Genomic DNA, 18,455 nt, shown 5'->3' on the forward strand with positions numbered 1-18,455 from the left:
AAGAGAGTAAAAATATGAAGTAGAAATATGCCAGATTGCCTTGTAATTAGAGGGGAAACGCTTCCACCTTTGCTGCTTACAGGAGCAGGATTCACTTAGTGAGCATGTATAGATAAAATGTAAGTGGAATGGTTCTGTTTCTCAGTCTAACATGGCCATGGTTATCATATACCTACTGGGTTGGCTAATAATCATGTATGGGATCTAAAGTATTAAAATGAAGGCACTGACTTTTGGATATAAAACTTTTTTTTTTTCAATTTCTAAACAGTTTTCTTCTCTTTCTTCCATCTCCCTCACTTACTTAAAAAAGAAGGAAAAAGAAAAGAAAAAGAAAATCTTTGGAATAGATAATAATAGCTTACTAGATAATAGATTACTAAAATAATAGAATAAAAAAATTACTAGAAGTCTGTAAGATCTCCTTTGGCTGTAAAAATTCTGTTTATGTAAATTATGAATAACTTATAAAGACTATTAAGTGCTTTGAAAATATGAAGTGCTTAAAATAATTCTTACTGCAAGTGAAATTATTAGAATTCACAAAATTATTTTAAGGTCCCCTAGATCAAAAGAAGGGTTTTTTAAATATCAAAACAAAATGGATCTTTCAAAGGAATTGTAGCTATTCTTTGGGATAGCTAACATAGTACCTACTATGCCAGGCATTGTAAATGCTTTATAATTATTAACTCATTTGATAATGAGCGAATAACAACCTCACAACAATCCTGAGAGGTAGGCACTGTAGTTAACCACCATTTTACAGATAAGGAAACTGAGGCAGCAAATAGGTTAAATGACTCGTGTAGGGTCACATAGGTAGCAAGTGTTTGAGGCCAGATCTGAATTCTTGACCCTAGGCCCAGTGCTCTACACACTGTCTCACCTAGCTGCTCCAAAATACATGTAGGCATATATGTATACTTACATATATATATACATATATATATATGTGTGTGTGTGTGTGTGTGTGTATGTGTGTGTGTGTGTGTGTGTATAGTACACATCACACACACATATAATATTCTGTGCATGATAAGTGCCTCAGTATACAAACATGCATAGTTAAGCAAAACAAACTGCCATATTAACTGTGTCCAAAAATACTTGTCTGATTCTCCATTTTGAGCCCAGTTCCCGGCAGGAGGTGGGTAGGAACATAATTGATCATATCAATATAAGATATATATGTATAATATATACCAATATCAACATAATTGATTATATCAATAATAAAAGTAAAAAAAATCATTTGATTATATCAATAGATGCAGAAAAGGCTTTGGATAAAGTACAACACTCATTTCTATCGGAATATTTGAAAGTATTGGCATAAATGGATTTTTCCTTAAATTTACAAAAAAAACATTTATCTAAACTAGAGGCCTTCCCAGTAAGATCAGGTGTGAAACAAGGATGCTCGCTGTCACCAATGTTAGTCAATATTGTATTGGAAATCCTAGCAATAGCAATAAGAGAAGAAAAAGAAATAGAAGGAATCAGAATAGGGAACAGTTTTCCTTTGGATTAACCATCCCTGCTGTAAATCCCACCTGGTTATAATAAACATTGGGTTCCTTCAATATCCCCCCCATTCAGCTGTGTGCTGTCAGATGAAAGCTTGTGAGGTAAAAGCTCATAATTTGAGATGAAATTTCTTGAGACCTTATCCGCCTCTCCACCAAGCCGCCCCTAGAGTCTGCTGTCCTTTAATTCAGAGCAGTTGGCCTGGATGTGTCTACACTTCACTCAGACCAAACCTCAACCTCTGGAGTCTTCTCCGAGGGCCTCTCAAGTTTTCTTAAGAAGATAATTGCTTTACTCTTTTATTTTTGCTAGTCTATGTTTATTTTGTGGTGATTTTTCTGTCTGTGGAGGAAATCTGAAGACCCATTTCAAAGGTATGATCTGTCTGTTTTCAATGGCTTCAGAATTAGAGCTGTGAAAACACAGTTTGGGTGTATCAATTATCAGTATAAAAGTTGGTAGTGACCATGTCCTTGAAATGTTTCCCAGTGGTCATCGATGTCAATCACAGGATGAGCAGGTAACAAGTTTCCTGACATGGAGGATGTAGATTGATTTATTGTCATCTATTTATAGATCCAAATAAATCAAGGAAAGAGAAATACTGACATTTAACTTTTATTCTTCATAAAAGCATAGATGCTTAAGAAGTCCCCTTTTCTTTAAGTCTGGAGATATTGGAGTGGTTTACCACTTTCTTCTCCAGCTCATTTGACAGATGAAGAACTGAGCTAAAGAGGGTTAAGTGACTTCCCCCGTGTCACACAGCTAGTAAGTGTCTGAGGCTGGATTTGAGTCTTCCTGATTCCAGGCCTAGGAATTCAACCACTCTAACACCTAGCTGCCCTAGACTGGATAACAGGTACTTCATATCTACTATTTTCTTTCTTCATTTCTTTTTTTAATGTGGCTCCTTTTTCAGGGAGGAAGAGTATAAAAGTGGAAAGAAAGTAGATCTCTCTTGCCTTCCAATTCTTCCCAACACTTTGTCTCAATCTCTTCTTTGCTATTCTACTGAATGAACATAAAACAGTTCCTGTCCTTAGTGAGCTTACATTCTAGTGAGGACAGATATTCTATGGACAGATATGTATTAGTTGACAAGCATTTATTCAGTGATTTAAGTGAGGCAGAGCTGTGCAAAGTTGTCAGCCTCACTCTCTTCCAGCTAGCCTGGCAATTGAGACCTTCCACAATCTGATTCTGGTGTGTTCCTCCAGCCATACTGTACATTCTTCTTCTTCATGTACCCAATAGCCATATTGGATGACTGGTTGTAAGGAAGTATCTGAACCAGGACTTGAACTCAAAGTCCAATGCCCTTTTGATTGCACCACGTTGCCTCTCTACCATAAAAAGAGCTGCTGTATTTTAGTACATATGTGTTCTTTTCCTCTTTTTTTAAATCTGTGTGGGGTATGGACCTAGTAGGGGTATCACTGCACCAAAGGTATGCATAATTTAATAGTTTTTGGGCATAGCTCCAAATTGCTTTCCAGAATGGCGGGACCAGTTCACAGTTCCACTAACAGTACGTTAACATACTTGTTTTCCAACAGCCCTTGTGAAATTTGTCATTTTCCTTTTTATTTTTTTTCAATTTTGCCAATCTAATGAGGTAGAGCCTAGAGTTGTTTTAATTTGCATTTCTCTAATTATTAGAGAACACTTTTTAAATATGATTATTTATAGGTTGGATTTCTTCCTCTGAAAACTGCCTGTTCCTACTTTTTAACTGCTTATCAGATGGAAAATGGCTTCTATTCTTGTAAACATGAATTGGTTCCTTATATTTCTTAGAAATGAGGCTCTTTCTTCATTTATCTGCTTCTCTTCTAATTTGGGCAGCTAGGTGACCAATGGATAGAGTAATAGGCCTGGAGTCAGGAAGACTCATCTCCCCGAGTTTGTATCTGGCCTCAGATACTTACTAGCTGTATGACCCTGGGCAAGTCACTCAACTCTTTTTGCCTCAGTTTCCTTATCTGTAAAATGAGCTGGAGAAAGAAATGACAAACTACTCTAATATCTTTCCTAAGAAAACCCCAAATAAAGTCACAAAAAGAGTCAAATGCTGAAAAATGATTGAACAAAAACTTATAATTTTGAATGCATTGGTATGCAAAAACTTTCAAATTTTATGTAATCATTTTTATGTAATTATGTAAAATTACATTTTATGTAATCAAAAAAATTTTATGTAATCAAAATTATCACTTGTACCTTTTGTGATCCTTTCTATTTCTTATTTGGTCATGAAATCTCCTTTTATCCATAGATCTGACAGATAATAGTTCCTCAAATTTGTTTATGATATAATCTTTTATATCTATCATGTATCCATTTAGAATTTCTCTTGGTATGCAGTATGAGATGTTAGCCTAAACTGCATTTCTACCAAATTGCTTTCCAATTTTCCCAACAGTTTTTGTTTGATATTGAGTTCTTGTCCTAATAGTTGAGATATTTGGGTTTATCAAATATCAGGCTACTGCGCTCTTTTGCTTCTCTATTTTTGTTTCTAATCAGTTTCATTGATCAGCTTTTCTATTTCTTTACCAGTATCAAATTGTTTAGATGATTACCTCTTTGTGATACAGTTTGATATCTAGTACTGCTAGGGCCCCTTCTTTCATTTCCCTTTAAATTTTTGTCCTTTGTGCTGAGGTGGGGTGATTTCTCTTCCATTCCAATGGCATTCCAGTTTCTTGAGCAAAAGGCCCCTATATTCATGTCACATTTTAAAGTTTACAGAGTACTTTATAATTCATTGTCTCAAGCCCTACCAAAACATGTGAGGTTGGTACAATAGATAGTTTTATTTCCATTTAACAGATGAAGAAACTGAGGCTTAGAGACATCAAATGAATTCCATATTACTTCTGACGGTACTATTATGTTACCTAGGACCATCACCTTGGTGTTTTCTTCGATGCCTTACTCGGCATATTCAACTAGTTTAGAAATCTAGTTATTTCAATTTCCACCTCTACAAGATATATCTCCTTTCTATTCATACAACCACAACCAGTCTTCATCATCTCTGGATTACGGCAATTGCCTTCTCATTGGACTCCCTGCCTCAAGCCTTTCTCCATTCTAAGCAGCCTCCACAGAACTGCCAAAGTAATTTTCTTAGAGTGCCAGCTCTGATCATGTCACCTTTTCTTCCTACTCAATAACCTCCATTGGTTCCCTAATTCATGTAAGGTCAAATATACATGCCTCTGTTTGACATTTAAAGCACTTGACAACCTGCTCTCTTCCTATCTTTATGTGTTTCTTAAATATACTCCTTTCAAGTACTCTACAGTTAGTTATGTGGGTCGAATGTCTTGTTCCTCATTCACAATGTTCAATCTGCTGTATCTGTGCCTTTGCAGTGTACCTGAAATATATCCCCTTCTTGCCTCTACCTGTTAGGACTTCTGGCTTTCTTCAACACAAAGCTCAAGTACTAATTTCTTCAGGAGACTTTTGCTAGTCATATCACCTCCCTTTCCCCTTTGGCTGCTAATACTTTCCCCTCTAAGGTTACCTTATACCTATTTTGTATGTATCTTGAATATTTCATGCACATGTTGTTTTCCCCTTTAGAATATAAGATCTGAGAGGATTCTGGGAAGATGGTGGAGTAGGTCCGAAAATTCCAAGCTCTCCAGATTTTTGTCCACAAAAGAGATAAACAGTACCTCTGGGTGAACATGGAGCCGTGAAAACAAATAAGAGCAGGGGCAGAACAGGGGTCCTCATGGGTCATTTGGGGAAGACCTGAAGAAAAATCCCAGGACTAGATTTCCTCCCTTTGAAGAGTAAAAACCTTCGGGCTTTAACAACATTCAGCAAGTTGCTTAAATAATAAGTGACATGCCCCGGGGGTAGCTGGGTAGGGAGGCTATCTCTGCCCCACCACAGGAACATGGGACAATGAGGGGAGCTGGGTGTCTGACCTGGGGAAGATCTAGGGAACCTCTGCTGACAAGGAATGCTAGACCCAGCTGTGCTGATGGGGGGGTGGAACTAGGGTGGGGGAATGGTTTGAGAAGGAAACAGCAAATATCTTGTGAGTACAGAAGCAGTGGGGCAGCTGTGGACACTTACAGGAGGCTGGAGGTCTTGATATGAGTTCAAGGTCAGAGGGAGGATCAAAGTATGAAGAGGATCAGAGGCCAAAGAAACCATCTCCCATACTTTAGGATTAGATTTAGGGTTTAGGATAATTATTACCAAAAAAATGCACAGGCAAAGGAGAAAGGATCCAACCATAGAAAGCTACTATGAGAATAGAGAAGACTGGGGTTCATCTTCAGAAGAGGATATTGAAGCAAAGAAACCCTCTTCTACCCCAAAGAGTGATGTCAAATGGTCATCTGCCCAAAAAGAATTCATTGAAGAACTTAAAAAAGACTTTAAAATCAAATGAGAGAGATTTAGGAAAAATTAAAAAGAAAAATAAGAATAATACAGGAAGATTATGACAAGAAAGTCAGCCAATTAGAACAGGAGATTCAGAATCTTAAGGAAGAAAATCAGAATTGGACAAGGGGAAGCCAGCAAAGTTATAAGAGATGAAGAAATAAGAAAAAAAATAAGGAATGAAAAAATAGAAGAGAATGTGAAACATCTCATAAGACAAACAGCAGATCTAGAGAACAGATCAGGAAGAGAAGACATAAGAATAATTGGGCTTCCTGAAAGTTCTGATCAAAAAATGAATCTTCATACAATAATACAAGAAATAATTAAAGAAAATTGTCCTGAAGCATTAGAACAAGGGGAAAGTAGAAATAGAAAAAATCCACTGATCACCACCTGAAAGACATCCTACTAGGAAAACTCACAGATATATTATAGTTAAATTCTGAAACTCCTAGATCAAGGATGAAATATTATGAGCAACAAGAGAAAAACAATTTATATGTGATGGTACCACGATTGGAATCACACAAGACCTAGCACTGGTGACACTAAAAGATCCCAGGTCTTGGAACACTATATATGGAACAGTAAAAGAACTAGGCCTCTGGATGAAAATATCATACCCAGTAAAACTAAGAATAATTCTGAATGAAAAAAAATGGACATTTGATCAACTGTCAGATTTTCCGGACTCTGTTTAAAAAAACACAAACAAAATCCTGAACTCAATTGAAGATTTGACATACAAGAACCAAGAGAAATATAAGGTATACACCAATGACCAATTACAAGGGACTAAATAAGGATAGAATGTTTACCTCTTATGTGTGGAAAATGTAAAACCTATGTCTAAGATTGTTACTAGTAATTAGGTAGCTTATAAGAAAGATTGGGGTAGACCTGAATAGGATATGACTTCAAAAAGTAAAACCATCCAAGAACAGCTAAAAAAGTAATTATCTTATACAAATGAGGTACAAGAAGAAGAACCAATACAGAGGAATTAGATGGGGGAGGTAGGCTATTAGTTCTGGAAACCTGCTTTCATCAGGAATAGATTTGAGGGGAAAATACATATCCGTCTAGAAGAGTATAAAAGTCTTCTAGATTTAGAAAGAAATAAAACTCTAAGGGAATAGAGAGGGGGGAGAGAATAAAGGAGGGATCTTTAGAGGGGAAGGTGAGGGAATAGGTTGTAAGGGGGATATAGAAGGGTCCTTAGATTTAGGGGAATGAGAGGCTAAGAGAGGAAGCTTTAGAGGGAAGGGGGACAGGATAGGTCAAAGGGGTATATAAAAGGGTGTTTAGATTTAGGGGAATGGAAGGGTAAGAGATAGATTTCTGGAGTGGGGGTAGGTTAATAGGAGAGTGTGGTAGTAGGTAGAAGTAAAGTAGAAGAGTTAGGAGAGATAGGAAAAAAGAGATATGCACAAACATAAAAACAAGATTAAGAGTAGAATCTCTTTGGGAAAATATGTTTATGTATGTATGTATGTCTGTACACATATATGTATATATCAATACCTATATATAAATATATCCATGCTCAAATTGTAGTCTTGGGGTGGTGGGTAGTGGGGAGGAAGCGGGAGAAAGGAACAAAGTAAAAAGTGTACAGCAGAGAACAAAAGAACTTACAAGGAAGTGAAGAAAAGATGGACACCTTTCAACATAATGAACAGAATTTAATATGTAGGCTTTCTTGAAATGAAAAGTTATTGCTATATATTCTGAATCCTTTCCCATGTTCTGCTGTGCACATGAAGTTTTTTTCTTTTATATTTAAGTTTATAATGTTGCTTTTTTTTCAGGGGAGAAGAGAAGGCAATTAGGGTTAAGTGACTTGCCCAAGGTCACATAGCTAGTAAGTGTGTCAAGTGCCTGAGGCCAGATTTGACCTCAGGTCTTCCTGACTTCAGGGCCGGTGCTCTACTCACTGTGCCACCTAGCTACCCCTTGTGTTTCCTTTTCTTTTCTTATTATGTATTTAAATTTTAGTATTTGTCTAAAATAAAAAATTCATAATTAAAAAAAAGAATATAAGGTCCTTTGTGGCCAAAGTATGTTTTTACTTTTTTTTTTGGCACCCCCGGCATTTAGTCTAGCACCTGGTAAATGAAGAATAAATGCTTGTTGATGGTTTGATTCATCATTCATGATCACACAGCTAGTCAGAGGTGAGATCTGTACCCAGGCAGCAGGATCATGTAGAAAGATCACTGGGTTCAAAGTCAAATGATCTGGGTTCAAATCCAACTTGAACTCAATTAGTGAGCTATCTTTAATTTGCTTTTGCTAGAGAGCCAGTTGTTAAATTTTTCAGTATGAGTATTTATACCTCAGAAATGGGCAAATGCAACAAATCCAGGCTTGATTTATTGTTTTATTGATTTCCAGACTTAAGAAACCAATGGGGAAAATGTTAGTTCTGCAGATTAAACATAAAAAGTGTGTCATGGGTACATTTTTTCAAAGCACCTATTGTTAAACATTTACCCACCCACACACTGCTATCCAAATCCCACCTGTCTCTTGCACCTTGTATAACCTTGACAAGCCACATATCCAAAAGGGTTGTTCTGAATGGACTCTGAGGTCCCCTCTGGCTTTATGATTCTATGACTCTCAATCTAGCTCTATGGACTCTATCCACCGTGTCAGATCCCCTTCATACTTCTCCTATAGAAAAAGTGCAGTCCAAGAAGGGCAATTTACTTGCTCAGAAATGACAGGGGATGTTCCGAAACATGAAATAATCCCGGGCCTGAATTACACAGTCGCACAGCAAAATAGCTGACATATTAATGAGGTCGCTGGAACCCAGGAGGGCTGGACATTTATGAAAGATGTTGACAGAGAAAAATGCTGACAGTCCGTTGGCAGAGGATCAGAGTCAATGTTAGAGCCAAGCAAATACGTGCTGTGTCACAGTCCTCTGTATGAAGGGACGATCATCCAACTTTTTAAGTGGAAAGAAGACCTAATCCTTACCGCCAGAGCCATCGAAGCCTGCAAAATTTCAGGTAGAGAACCTCTCTTATTCTGATCACTTCTCCATAGGTCATTGCTTGAAATGGACTATGGTTTTTTGTTTTGGTGTGTTTTTTTTTTTACATCGATGAAGCGATGTTTTGATTCTAAATCACTGCATATTTAGGAAGCCAAAATGAGCCAGCTATGAGTGGAAAGATGGAGCATAAGTCACCTTTTTAAACAAAATGTGTTTTTTGTTCATTCCAAACTTGTCATTAATACATCGTACATTTTCATATACAAAGTAGAATAGAAAAAAGATTATACTCTAAATCTACTGTATGTGTGGAAATCGATACGATTTAAAATCAAGCCTGGGCAGATATCTCCCATACTGTTTCCTTACTGTAAGATCACAAGCTGCATCACTGATACATAGGGATAATATAGGATTAAACAGTTGCATGATGATTTTATATATATATGGAAAGAGATAGAAGATTTGTCTCCCCATATATACATATATATTTCCCTCTCTATCCTCCTTCCCCACCAATACTAATAGTTAAAGCTGTATTAATATAGCTGTATCTACATATATAACTATTATATATCTCTATAATATAATGATATATCTACATGACATAATATTTTATTACATTGTGTTATATTATATCATTTTATAACATATATTTTATGATATATTACATTATGTTATATAATTTAAAATTTTATAACATATTTATATATTTTATAATATGTAATATATAAGTTATATCATAGAGAGAACTAAGTGTAGACATAGATATAGACATAGACATAGATATGGATGTAAATATATAGCTATGATTTAGATATTTGGTAGCCTGAAATGTCCTTCAGAAAGACAAAACTAAGAAGGTGGACGAGAGGGGCTGCTATCAAGTTAAGTCAATGAACATTCCTAAGAACCTACTATGTGTCAAGCATGGTGCCAAGATCTGGGAGTGGTTTACTGCTGTCATACTCCATGTTTTCTGACGTGCACTGACTTTGTTTTCCAAATGATAAATTACACAAAATTACTGCTGACCCATCTTCTTAACGCCTGGAATTCTGTGCCCAGAATTCATAGTTAACATCTATCAGCAAGGAAGAGACAGATGACCGAGTTACTGATTTGTTAGATTACTTGGCCACCATAACTCCAGGTCATGCTTTTTTGGGAGACATTGTCCTAGCCTAGAGACTTATTCATGTGCTTTGTCATTTTAGGATGGATTTCCCACACCAGGCAGTTTACTTCCTGTTCTTCTTTGCTATGGTGAGCAGTGGTAAGTTCAACTTTAACATATATCTTATCCAAATAGAATTTTCCATAGTTGGTAAAGTTGAGAGGGTGGCTGTCCTTGGCATCAGCCTGTGAAGAGGGCTCATTTCTCTGGGGAGAGTAGGAAACTAAAAAGCAATCTGCCCCTGGGTCTGTGATCATCTGACTCCCCTTCTAGGGACCAGAGGACCAAGAACTAAGGCAAGAACTAGCAGTTAAGCTCTTTAGACTTACTGTCCTGGTCTTTTATCATGAACCAGGGGGAGAGGCCCAGAAGTGCAGAATCAGATGGGAGGGGAAGGTTGCTAATCCAAGAAAACAGACCTTTGAAATGAATTAACAACACAGACTTCAAAAACAAAATCAAGAACTATACTCGAAGAGCTATGCCCATTTTTAGGAGTCTTGTTTCACTGTAGCAGAGCACTGACTCTGAAAGCAGAGGAACTGAGTTCAAATTTTACCTCTGATGCTTCCTACCTGTGTGACCTTGGACAAATCATCAAATTTTCCTTGGCCTTGGTTTTTTTATTGAAAAAAGGAATAGATTCTATTCAATAGCCTATATGACTTCTGAGATCTCTTCTGGATCTACATCTACGACAGGATCATTACTTATTTTCACTACTAGAAGGTGTCAAAATGCATTTGACTGTATTCAAGTGGTCCCCAAACAAACACCTGTCTCTCTTGCAGTTTATAGGGAATAAGAAATAATAAGATCCTTGATGGATCCGTATTGTCACCCACAAGGATACTCTCTCAATTACCCCAAATCATACCCCCTTTATGTCATCTTATTCTGTGAAATTCTTGTCCACGGTGGAAGACTTCCTCTCTCTCCCTCTCTCTCTCGGGTCTCTGCCTGTCTCTCTCTGTTGTCTCTCTGTCCCTGTTGGTCTCTGCCTATCTGTCTGTCTCTGTCACTATCTCTATCTCTCTTCCTCTCTCTCTCCACATATCAGAGATTCCAATGTGCCACTTCAATTATTCATTTATATTCCTAAAACACAGATCCAATGTATTATTCCCCTAATGAACTCCCGTGGCTCCCCTATTCCCTATAGAATCAAATGTATCCTCTTCTGTGAAACCTTTAAAGTTCTTCACAATCTGATTCCAAGTTGCCTTTCCAGAGTCACTCCATATGAGCCCCCTTCATGCACAGATGGTAAAGCCAAAGTGGCTTTTTTGCTGTTTCTCACATGTAATTCTCCATCTCCCATTTCCATGATATTTCCCAACCTATTTCTCATACCTGTAATGCTCCCTGCCCCCACCCCCGCCAATTCTTAGAATCCGTAGTTTCCTCCTAAGTTCAAATCTTATATGGTCTTTCCTGACCCCCCTGGCTGCTGGTATTTCAACCTCCCTCCCAATCCCCTGCAAAAAATAATCTTTGCATTTATTTTGAATATGTTTTTTACATGCCTCTCCAGTGGGATTTAAACACCTTAAGGGCAGAGGCACTCTTTATATTTGAACCTCTGGTGCCTAGCACACTGCTAGGTAAGTTACTGAGCTCTTGTCTGCCTCAGTTTCCTCATCTGCAAAATGAAAATAATAATAGCATTAACTTTCCAAGAATGTTGTGGGATCAAATGAGATAATATGTATAAAAAAGCACTAATTAAATGTTAATTATTATTAGGGCAATTGATTGGAAAGAGGAGATGGTGAAGGGCGGTGTTATGAAAGAAGTCCAGACAGATGGGTGGGAGTCTAATGATGATAATAATAATAATTAATAATAATAATTAATAATAGCAGCAATGATAATGATGATGGTAATAAAAATCATAATAACAGCCGTGTGTCAGGTGCTTTACAAATATGACCTCATTAAACCTTCACAATATCCGGGAATAGGTGCTATTATTATCAACTCCATTTTATAGGGGCTAACGGAGGTTAAATGATGTGCCCAAGGTCACCCAGCTGGTAGGTTCTGAGGCCTGCAGGGCCAGCCCGGTATCTATTGCTCTGTTTCACTGCCGAATGATCTAGGGAATTTGAGCAGTATCTTACTTGAGATTGTGGGGGGAGGGGACTGCTAAGAATGGAGAGGGTGGGTGAAGGTGATAATGTCGAGGGAAGAAGTAAATAAGAAGGCACTCATCCATTGCTAACTGCGCCAGATCCTTGTTCTCCCTATTCTGTTACAGAGTGCGTGACTCAGTTTTATGAAAACACCTTCTTCAGAGGAGGAGATGTGGATGCAGTGCACACTCCAACTGCTGAGCACTGCCAGAGAGTATGCACCTTCCACCCCACGTGCATACTGTTTAGCTTTCTACCGGCGAACGCCATTGGTGATGAGAACAAAAGGTAAAGGCTTTCAATTCGTTATCAGAGAAACTGATCCCCTCTTCCCTCTGCCCCTCCCCCAACGATGCTCATTGGTTTTGGAGTCTGAGTACACTGGTTCTACCACTTTAGCATCTACATGTGTGACCTTTGGCAAGTCATTTCGCCTCCCTCTGCTTCAGCATCCCCATCTGTAAAATGAGGGAGTGAGACTAGATCAGGGGTGGGGAACTTGGTAGCTTCAAGGCCACATGTGGCCCTCTAGGTCCTCAGTTAAGGGCCTCACTTGAGGACCTAGAGGGCCTCATGTGGCCTTGAGGCCACAGGTTCTTTACCCCTGGGATGGCCTGTAGTGTCTCTTAGACCTCTACGTCTATGATGCTATGAAAAGATGTATATCTTCATTTCTGAGACTGCTTCCTTTACTAATGCAGATCTTAGCCTTTCATGTTGCCATCTTCCTCCAAAAAAAATCACATGGTAGGGAAAGGAAGGGGATAAGCATTTATACAGTACCTACTATGTGCCAGACACTGTTCTAATCCTTTTATCTCATTGACATAGCTATACGGTATAGCCTGGTAACTTAATTCACTGATTTTAACCCAGGATGAACCATGGACTATAGACACACAGTTATTTCTGTCTTTCCTTCTTTCATTTTTGATTTTGCACGTCAAGTGCCTAGTACTAGGTAGGCAATTAATAAAGGCTTATTGATTGATTATCTTCAAAGCTGGTATAACTTTGCCATAACATCTATTACGTGCTTACTAATTAGTGTCAGGCACTATCTGAAGCCCTGGAGATTCAAAGAAAGGCAGACCAACAAACAAACAAAAATGGTCCCTCCTACAACGAGGTCCCCCTCATGGGGGAAGGAGTGACTAATATGCACAAAATTTTATATACACAGTATATGCAATGTAAACGAAAAGTAATCCCATAAGGAAGGCACTAGCCTTTGGTGGGTGGGTAGTCCCTAGAAAGGCCTCTTAAATGAAGGAGATTATAAACTGAGTCTTGAAGGAAAAACCATAGAAGCCAGAAAGGAGAGCATTCTAGAACATTCAGTAAAAAAGATCCAAAGATGGAGTACTGTACTCAAGAGACAGCATGAAGGCCAGTGCTGCTGGATTGCAGAGTTTATGGGAGTAAAGTATTGGAAGACTGGAAAACTAGGGAGGTCATAGGGTGATAAAGACGTTCCATGCCAAACAAAGGATTTTAGATTTGATCTCAGAGATAGTAGGGTGCCACTGGAATTTGTTGAGTAAAGGAGTCATCTTGTGTGAGGCAGGGGAACCAACAAGGCTTTTGCAGTATTCTAGAAAAAAGATATGAGGCTTGAGTCAAGGCAGCAGCAGTGTGAGTGTAGAAAGGTAGATGTATGGTGAATATTGAAAGAGAAAACTTGGCAATAGATCTGGTGAGTGTTGGGGGTGAGTATAAGTAAGTTGCAGAGAATGACTCTGAAATAATGGAAGAATAGTGATATCCTTGACAGGAATAGGGAAATAGGGAAGAAATGAGCTTTGGATGAGATTAATAATGAGTTCTGCTTTGGACACGTTGAGTTTGAGATGTATACAGGACAACCAGCTCAAGATACTCAAGAAGAATTTGGACTGGTGCTTGTGAGAAAGGATAGGGCTGGATATATGGATCTGAGAATCATCTACATAGAGCTGATATCGAGCCCATGAGGACAGATGACATCACCAAGCAGAATAGTATAAAAGGAGAAGAGAAGAGGACATAGGACATAGCTCACTCATTGTCAGTAGGCATGACCTTGGAGGAGGATCTGGCCAAGAAGACTAAGAAGTGGGAAGATAGATAGAAAAAGAGTAATGTCACAAAACCATAGACAGTAAAAATATATAGAAGTATGTGGGAGGAGAGAGAGCTCAATAGTGTCAGATGCTGGACAGAGGCCCAGAAGAAGGAATCATCCTTCATTGAGAAAAGGCCCTTGAGTGCCCAGATTACCTCCATGCCATCATGAGATCTCAGACTAAGACTTCAGTAGATGGATCCTTTTTATTGTCTGACAAATATTCACAAGAAAGGCAGCACAGTGTCATGGATAGAAAGTTGATCTCAGAGCCAGAGAGACTTGGGTTCAAGATTAACACATACCAACTGGATGACTCCGAACAAGTCACTTAAGCAATTGTGTTCTAGGCAACTCTGGAAGACTACATATACATTGCAAAAAAGGAGCAAGCTTGCATGGGTAGAAGAAGCTTCCTATATCAGTAAAGTCCTAGTTTCAATCCCAGTCCTTATTTATATCTTTAATAATTCATAAACAAATCATTAAATGAGGAAGGATAATAGGCGTCCCCCTCCTCCCACTCAAGTCCTTCTCAGATGACTCATCATGGTTTGGAGATGATTCCAGGTTCTTGAAGCCTATGCCAATGAAATGCCTGTTCTGGTAGGTCCTAAGAATATGGATAGGCTTTGAAAATATTATTCCAGTGCTATTGGAGTCTTGGAACTAGCCTTTCTAAGCTCAGAGAAGCCTGTCAATTATCTTTTGCTTTTCTTTGTATCCCCAGAGCTTAGCACAGTGCCTGGAACATTGTAGGTTCTTGATAAATATTTCTTGACTGAATTAATATTGCATGTAATATTTTTTTTGATGTGTTGATTAGTTTGGTTGATTTTTTCCCTTGTTTTTAAATTCTTTGTTATAAGGGATGGCAGGGGTGGAGGTGTCAATTAACCACAAGGTAATGCTTTTTTTTTTGAGCCACAACCACACCTGAGATTGAAATTTTCACAATTCTTAGTTTTTGCTATCTTTGCTGTTTGCTCTGATCTTATATTTAATTTACCTCATTAGTCTCTGATTTTCACACCTAGAATTTTAGACTCTAATTAAGGGCTTTTCTCCCTCTGCTGGATGGGTTTTGATTTGCATGGGTAGAAAGCCCAAAGTGATGAAATCACCTATCTTTGAAAGTATTGCAGCTCATTTATCACAGCCTTTCCCTGTCCCTTAAGCCAGGAAAGACCTTGTGTTCCACCTATCTTAGATGGAAATTTATATCGTGCCACACTAATCAATCACTCAATTAATCAATAAATGTTTGTTAACTACCTACCATGTGTTAAATGCTGAGAATACCAAAAGAGGCAACAGACAGTTCCTGCCCCCAAGGAGCTTACAATCTAAGGGAGGAGACAACGTACAAATACACATACAATTATAGAATTAATTCATCTACATTTATTTATTAAGTGCTTACTAAATAGTAATCATTGGTCTAAGTTCTAGGGATGCAAAGAAAAGGAAAAACAGTATTTAGTATGTATTATTATTCACTAGAGTTATCTGTATATAGACTATACGTCCCTGCTTGACTATATGCTCCAGGAAGGAACCATGCCTTGTCTCAACTTTGTTATCTCCTCTAGTGCGGTGTTCTGACCTCAATGGCTTATTGGATAGAATTAAATTGACAATTGCTTTCTGGCAATTAATTCTTTTTTTTTGTGAGTGTCAGAAAAGGTGTGTGTGATAGATTCTCTGTCCGTTAAAAATATTTAAAATACCCAAACTAACTGTAAAGGACATATGAAGAAAGATGCTATCTGCATCCAGAGACAGAATTGATAAAAAGTATGTATAGAATAATTTTACATATATGTGTATGCATGTACACACACACATATATATACACACATATATATGTATATATATTTATATTTGTGTCAATGGTAGCTATCTCTAGGGTGGGGAGGAGGGAAGAAAAAAAGAAAAAAATTTACATGATAATTTTGTTGTATATTTGAAAAGAATAGGAAGTTGTGCATAGTAGATTTGCAGTTTCACATGCAAGCATCTTTTTATTATGTCATGGAAATGCTTGTTTTCTTCTATAAATTAAATATAAAATACATTTTAAAAACATATTAAGTATTGATGAGTTAGGAATTTTAAATGTGTTGATAGTTATATAGATATAATAATTTATATAATTATAAAATATTTGTTCACATACTTATCCATTTTCACTAAGTGATGCACTCCTTTCCTACAGGTTTGGTTGCTTTTTAAAAGACAGTGTTACCGGGACTCTTCCAAGAATGACTAAGACAAATGCAATTTCTGGGCATTCTTTAAAACAATGTATTTACCAAAAAAGTGGTAAGTTGTAGTTTACTTAAGTTTTAATTGGTCTGACTTAGTTATAACATGCTTTGCCTAGCTTTTCTCTTCCCTCCTTCCTTCCCTCCTTCTTTCCTTCCTTCCTTCCCTCCCTCCCTCCTTCCTTTCCTTCCCTCCTTCCTTCCTTCCCTCCTTCCTTCCTTCCCTCCTTTCCTTCCCTCCTTCCTTCCCTCCTTCCTTCCCTCCTTCCTTCCTTCCCTCCTTTCCTTCCCTCCTTCCTTCCCTCCTTCCTTCCTTCCCTCCTTTCCTTCCCTCCTTCCTTCCCTCCTTCCTTCCCTCCTTCCTTCCTTCCCTCAACCTTGCCCTAGCCCTCCCCTCCCTTTCCCCCTCCCCTCCCCTTCCCCCTTCCCTTCCTCCTTCCTTCCTTTACCTCCTTCCTTCCCTCCTTCCCTTCTATTCTAATAGCTCTCTCTTATATTACAGAGGTGGGGAACCTGTGGCCTAAAGGCACAGTTTCATGTGCAATCATCTTTTTTATTGTAGTGTGTTGCAGAAATGTTTGTTTTGTTCTGTGAATTGAAAAGAAAATTTAAAAAGAAGAGTTTTTTTCCTAATGGTGTATTAAAGAGGAAATTCTTTCAGGGCCATTGATTAAAGGGGTTACATTATTCCAGTTACAAAACTGCATTAGTTCTGTTTGTTATGTTTCTACAGCTTGTAGCAAGGAAAAGTATGTCGGACTTGATATGAGAGGGGTGAATGTCAATAGAACCAAGGTGAACAGTGTTGAAGAGTGTCAAAAACAATGTACCAGCCATGCCCTCTGCCAATTTTACACGTATGCCATGCAGACATTCCACAGTCCCGAGGATCGGTGAGTAACAATCTTCCTTAAAGATTCTGTTAAGGATTTTAATTTAAGCCTCAACTAACCTTTTTCAAATCGAAATGAAGGAAATTTCAATATCACTTTTCTCCTTCTTGGGATTCTTGAAATAGCAGCTATCTTTATGGTTGAGGCTAAGTCACCCGATGAGATCTCCCAGGGGAGACAGAGTAGTTCAGGGAAGTGGACAATGGCATAGAAAGAGACTTTATATTTTCATAAGTGTCAAAGGTAAATGGTCAAGCATGGTTCATTGATGGACCTGAAAGCATTCCAGCCTCCTCTCTGTCCAAAGAATGTCCATTTTAGAATTCCACCCTTGTTGTTGGGTTTGCTATACCACACTGGATGGAAAATTCACAAGAATCAAGTGAAGACAAGACAAGTTAACAAGCACCTGTTAAGTGCTGGGGACACTAAAGTTAAAAAAATTGTCCCCGTCCTCAAGAAGCTCACAGTATAATGGGGGAAATGATATGCAAACAACTATGAATGAACAAGACATAGACAATATAAATTACAGATGATAATAGAGGGAGGGGACTAGCATGAAGGGGGATTGGGAAACATGAAAACTTAACAATAAAGACAAATACAAAACAAGTCCCTGCCTTCAAGGAGCTTGTATTCTACTTTATCTTTGCAAAATATATTGTCACCTCAGTTGATTCTCATAGCAACCCTGTGAGGTGGGCACATAAATATGTATTATCCCACTTTACAGATGGAAAAGAACCAAGGTGCACCAGTTTCCCAAGACTGCTCATCTATTATGTATTGGAGCCGAGGCATAAGCCCAGGTGGCTTGAGTCTCAGCTAAAGACCCTTTCAAACACAAAAGATGATTTGTCTTCTCTCTTCCAGGCTAAGCACAGGCTTTGTTCAAGGCAATGTTCTAGGCATGGTAA

At 38.1% G+C, this 18,455-nt stretch overlaps 1 protein-coding gene across 1 annotated transcript in view; it reads left to right on the plus strand.

Annotated features, from left to right (window-relative positions):
- The first annotated feature begins 8,838 nt into the window (after window positions 1–8,838).
- KLKB1 (kallikrein B1) overlaps window positions 8,839–18,455 on the plus strand; it is a 33,034-nt gene continuing 23,417 nt past the window's right edge. Inside the window, exons 1-5 of the mRNA XM_036763551.1 lie at window positions 8,839–8,972; window positions 10,177–10,235; window positions 12,397–12,559; window positions 16,594–16,700; window positions 17,376–17,535. Of these exons, the coding sequence (XP_036619446.1) occupies window positions 10,178–10,235; window positions 12,397–12,559; window positions 16,594–16,700; window positions 17,376–17,535 (488 nt within the window). The 5' untranslated portion in view covers window positions 8,839–8,972; window position 10,177. The remainder of the gene's footprint in view (window positions 8,973–10,176; window positions 10,236–12,396; window positions 12,560–16,593; window positions 16,701–17,375; window positions 17,536–18,455) is intronic.

This window comes from Trichosurus vulpecula, chromosome 6 (assembly GCF_011100635.1).
Source record: "Trichosurus vulpecula isolate mTriVul1 chromosome 6, mTriVul1.pri, whole genome shotgun sequence".
In the NCBI taxonomy this organism is placed as follows: Eukaryota; Metazoa; Chordata; class Mammalia; order Diprotodontia; family Phalangeridae; genus Trichosurus; species Trichosurus vulpecula.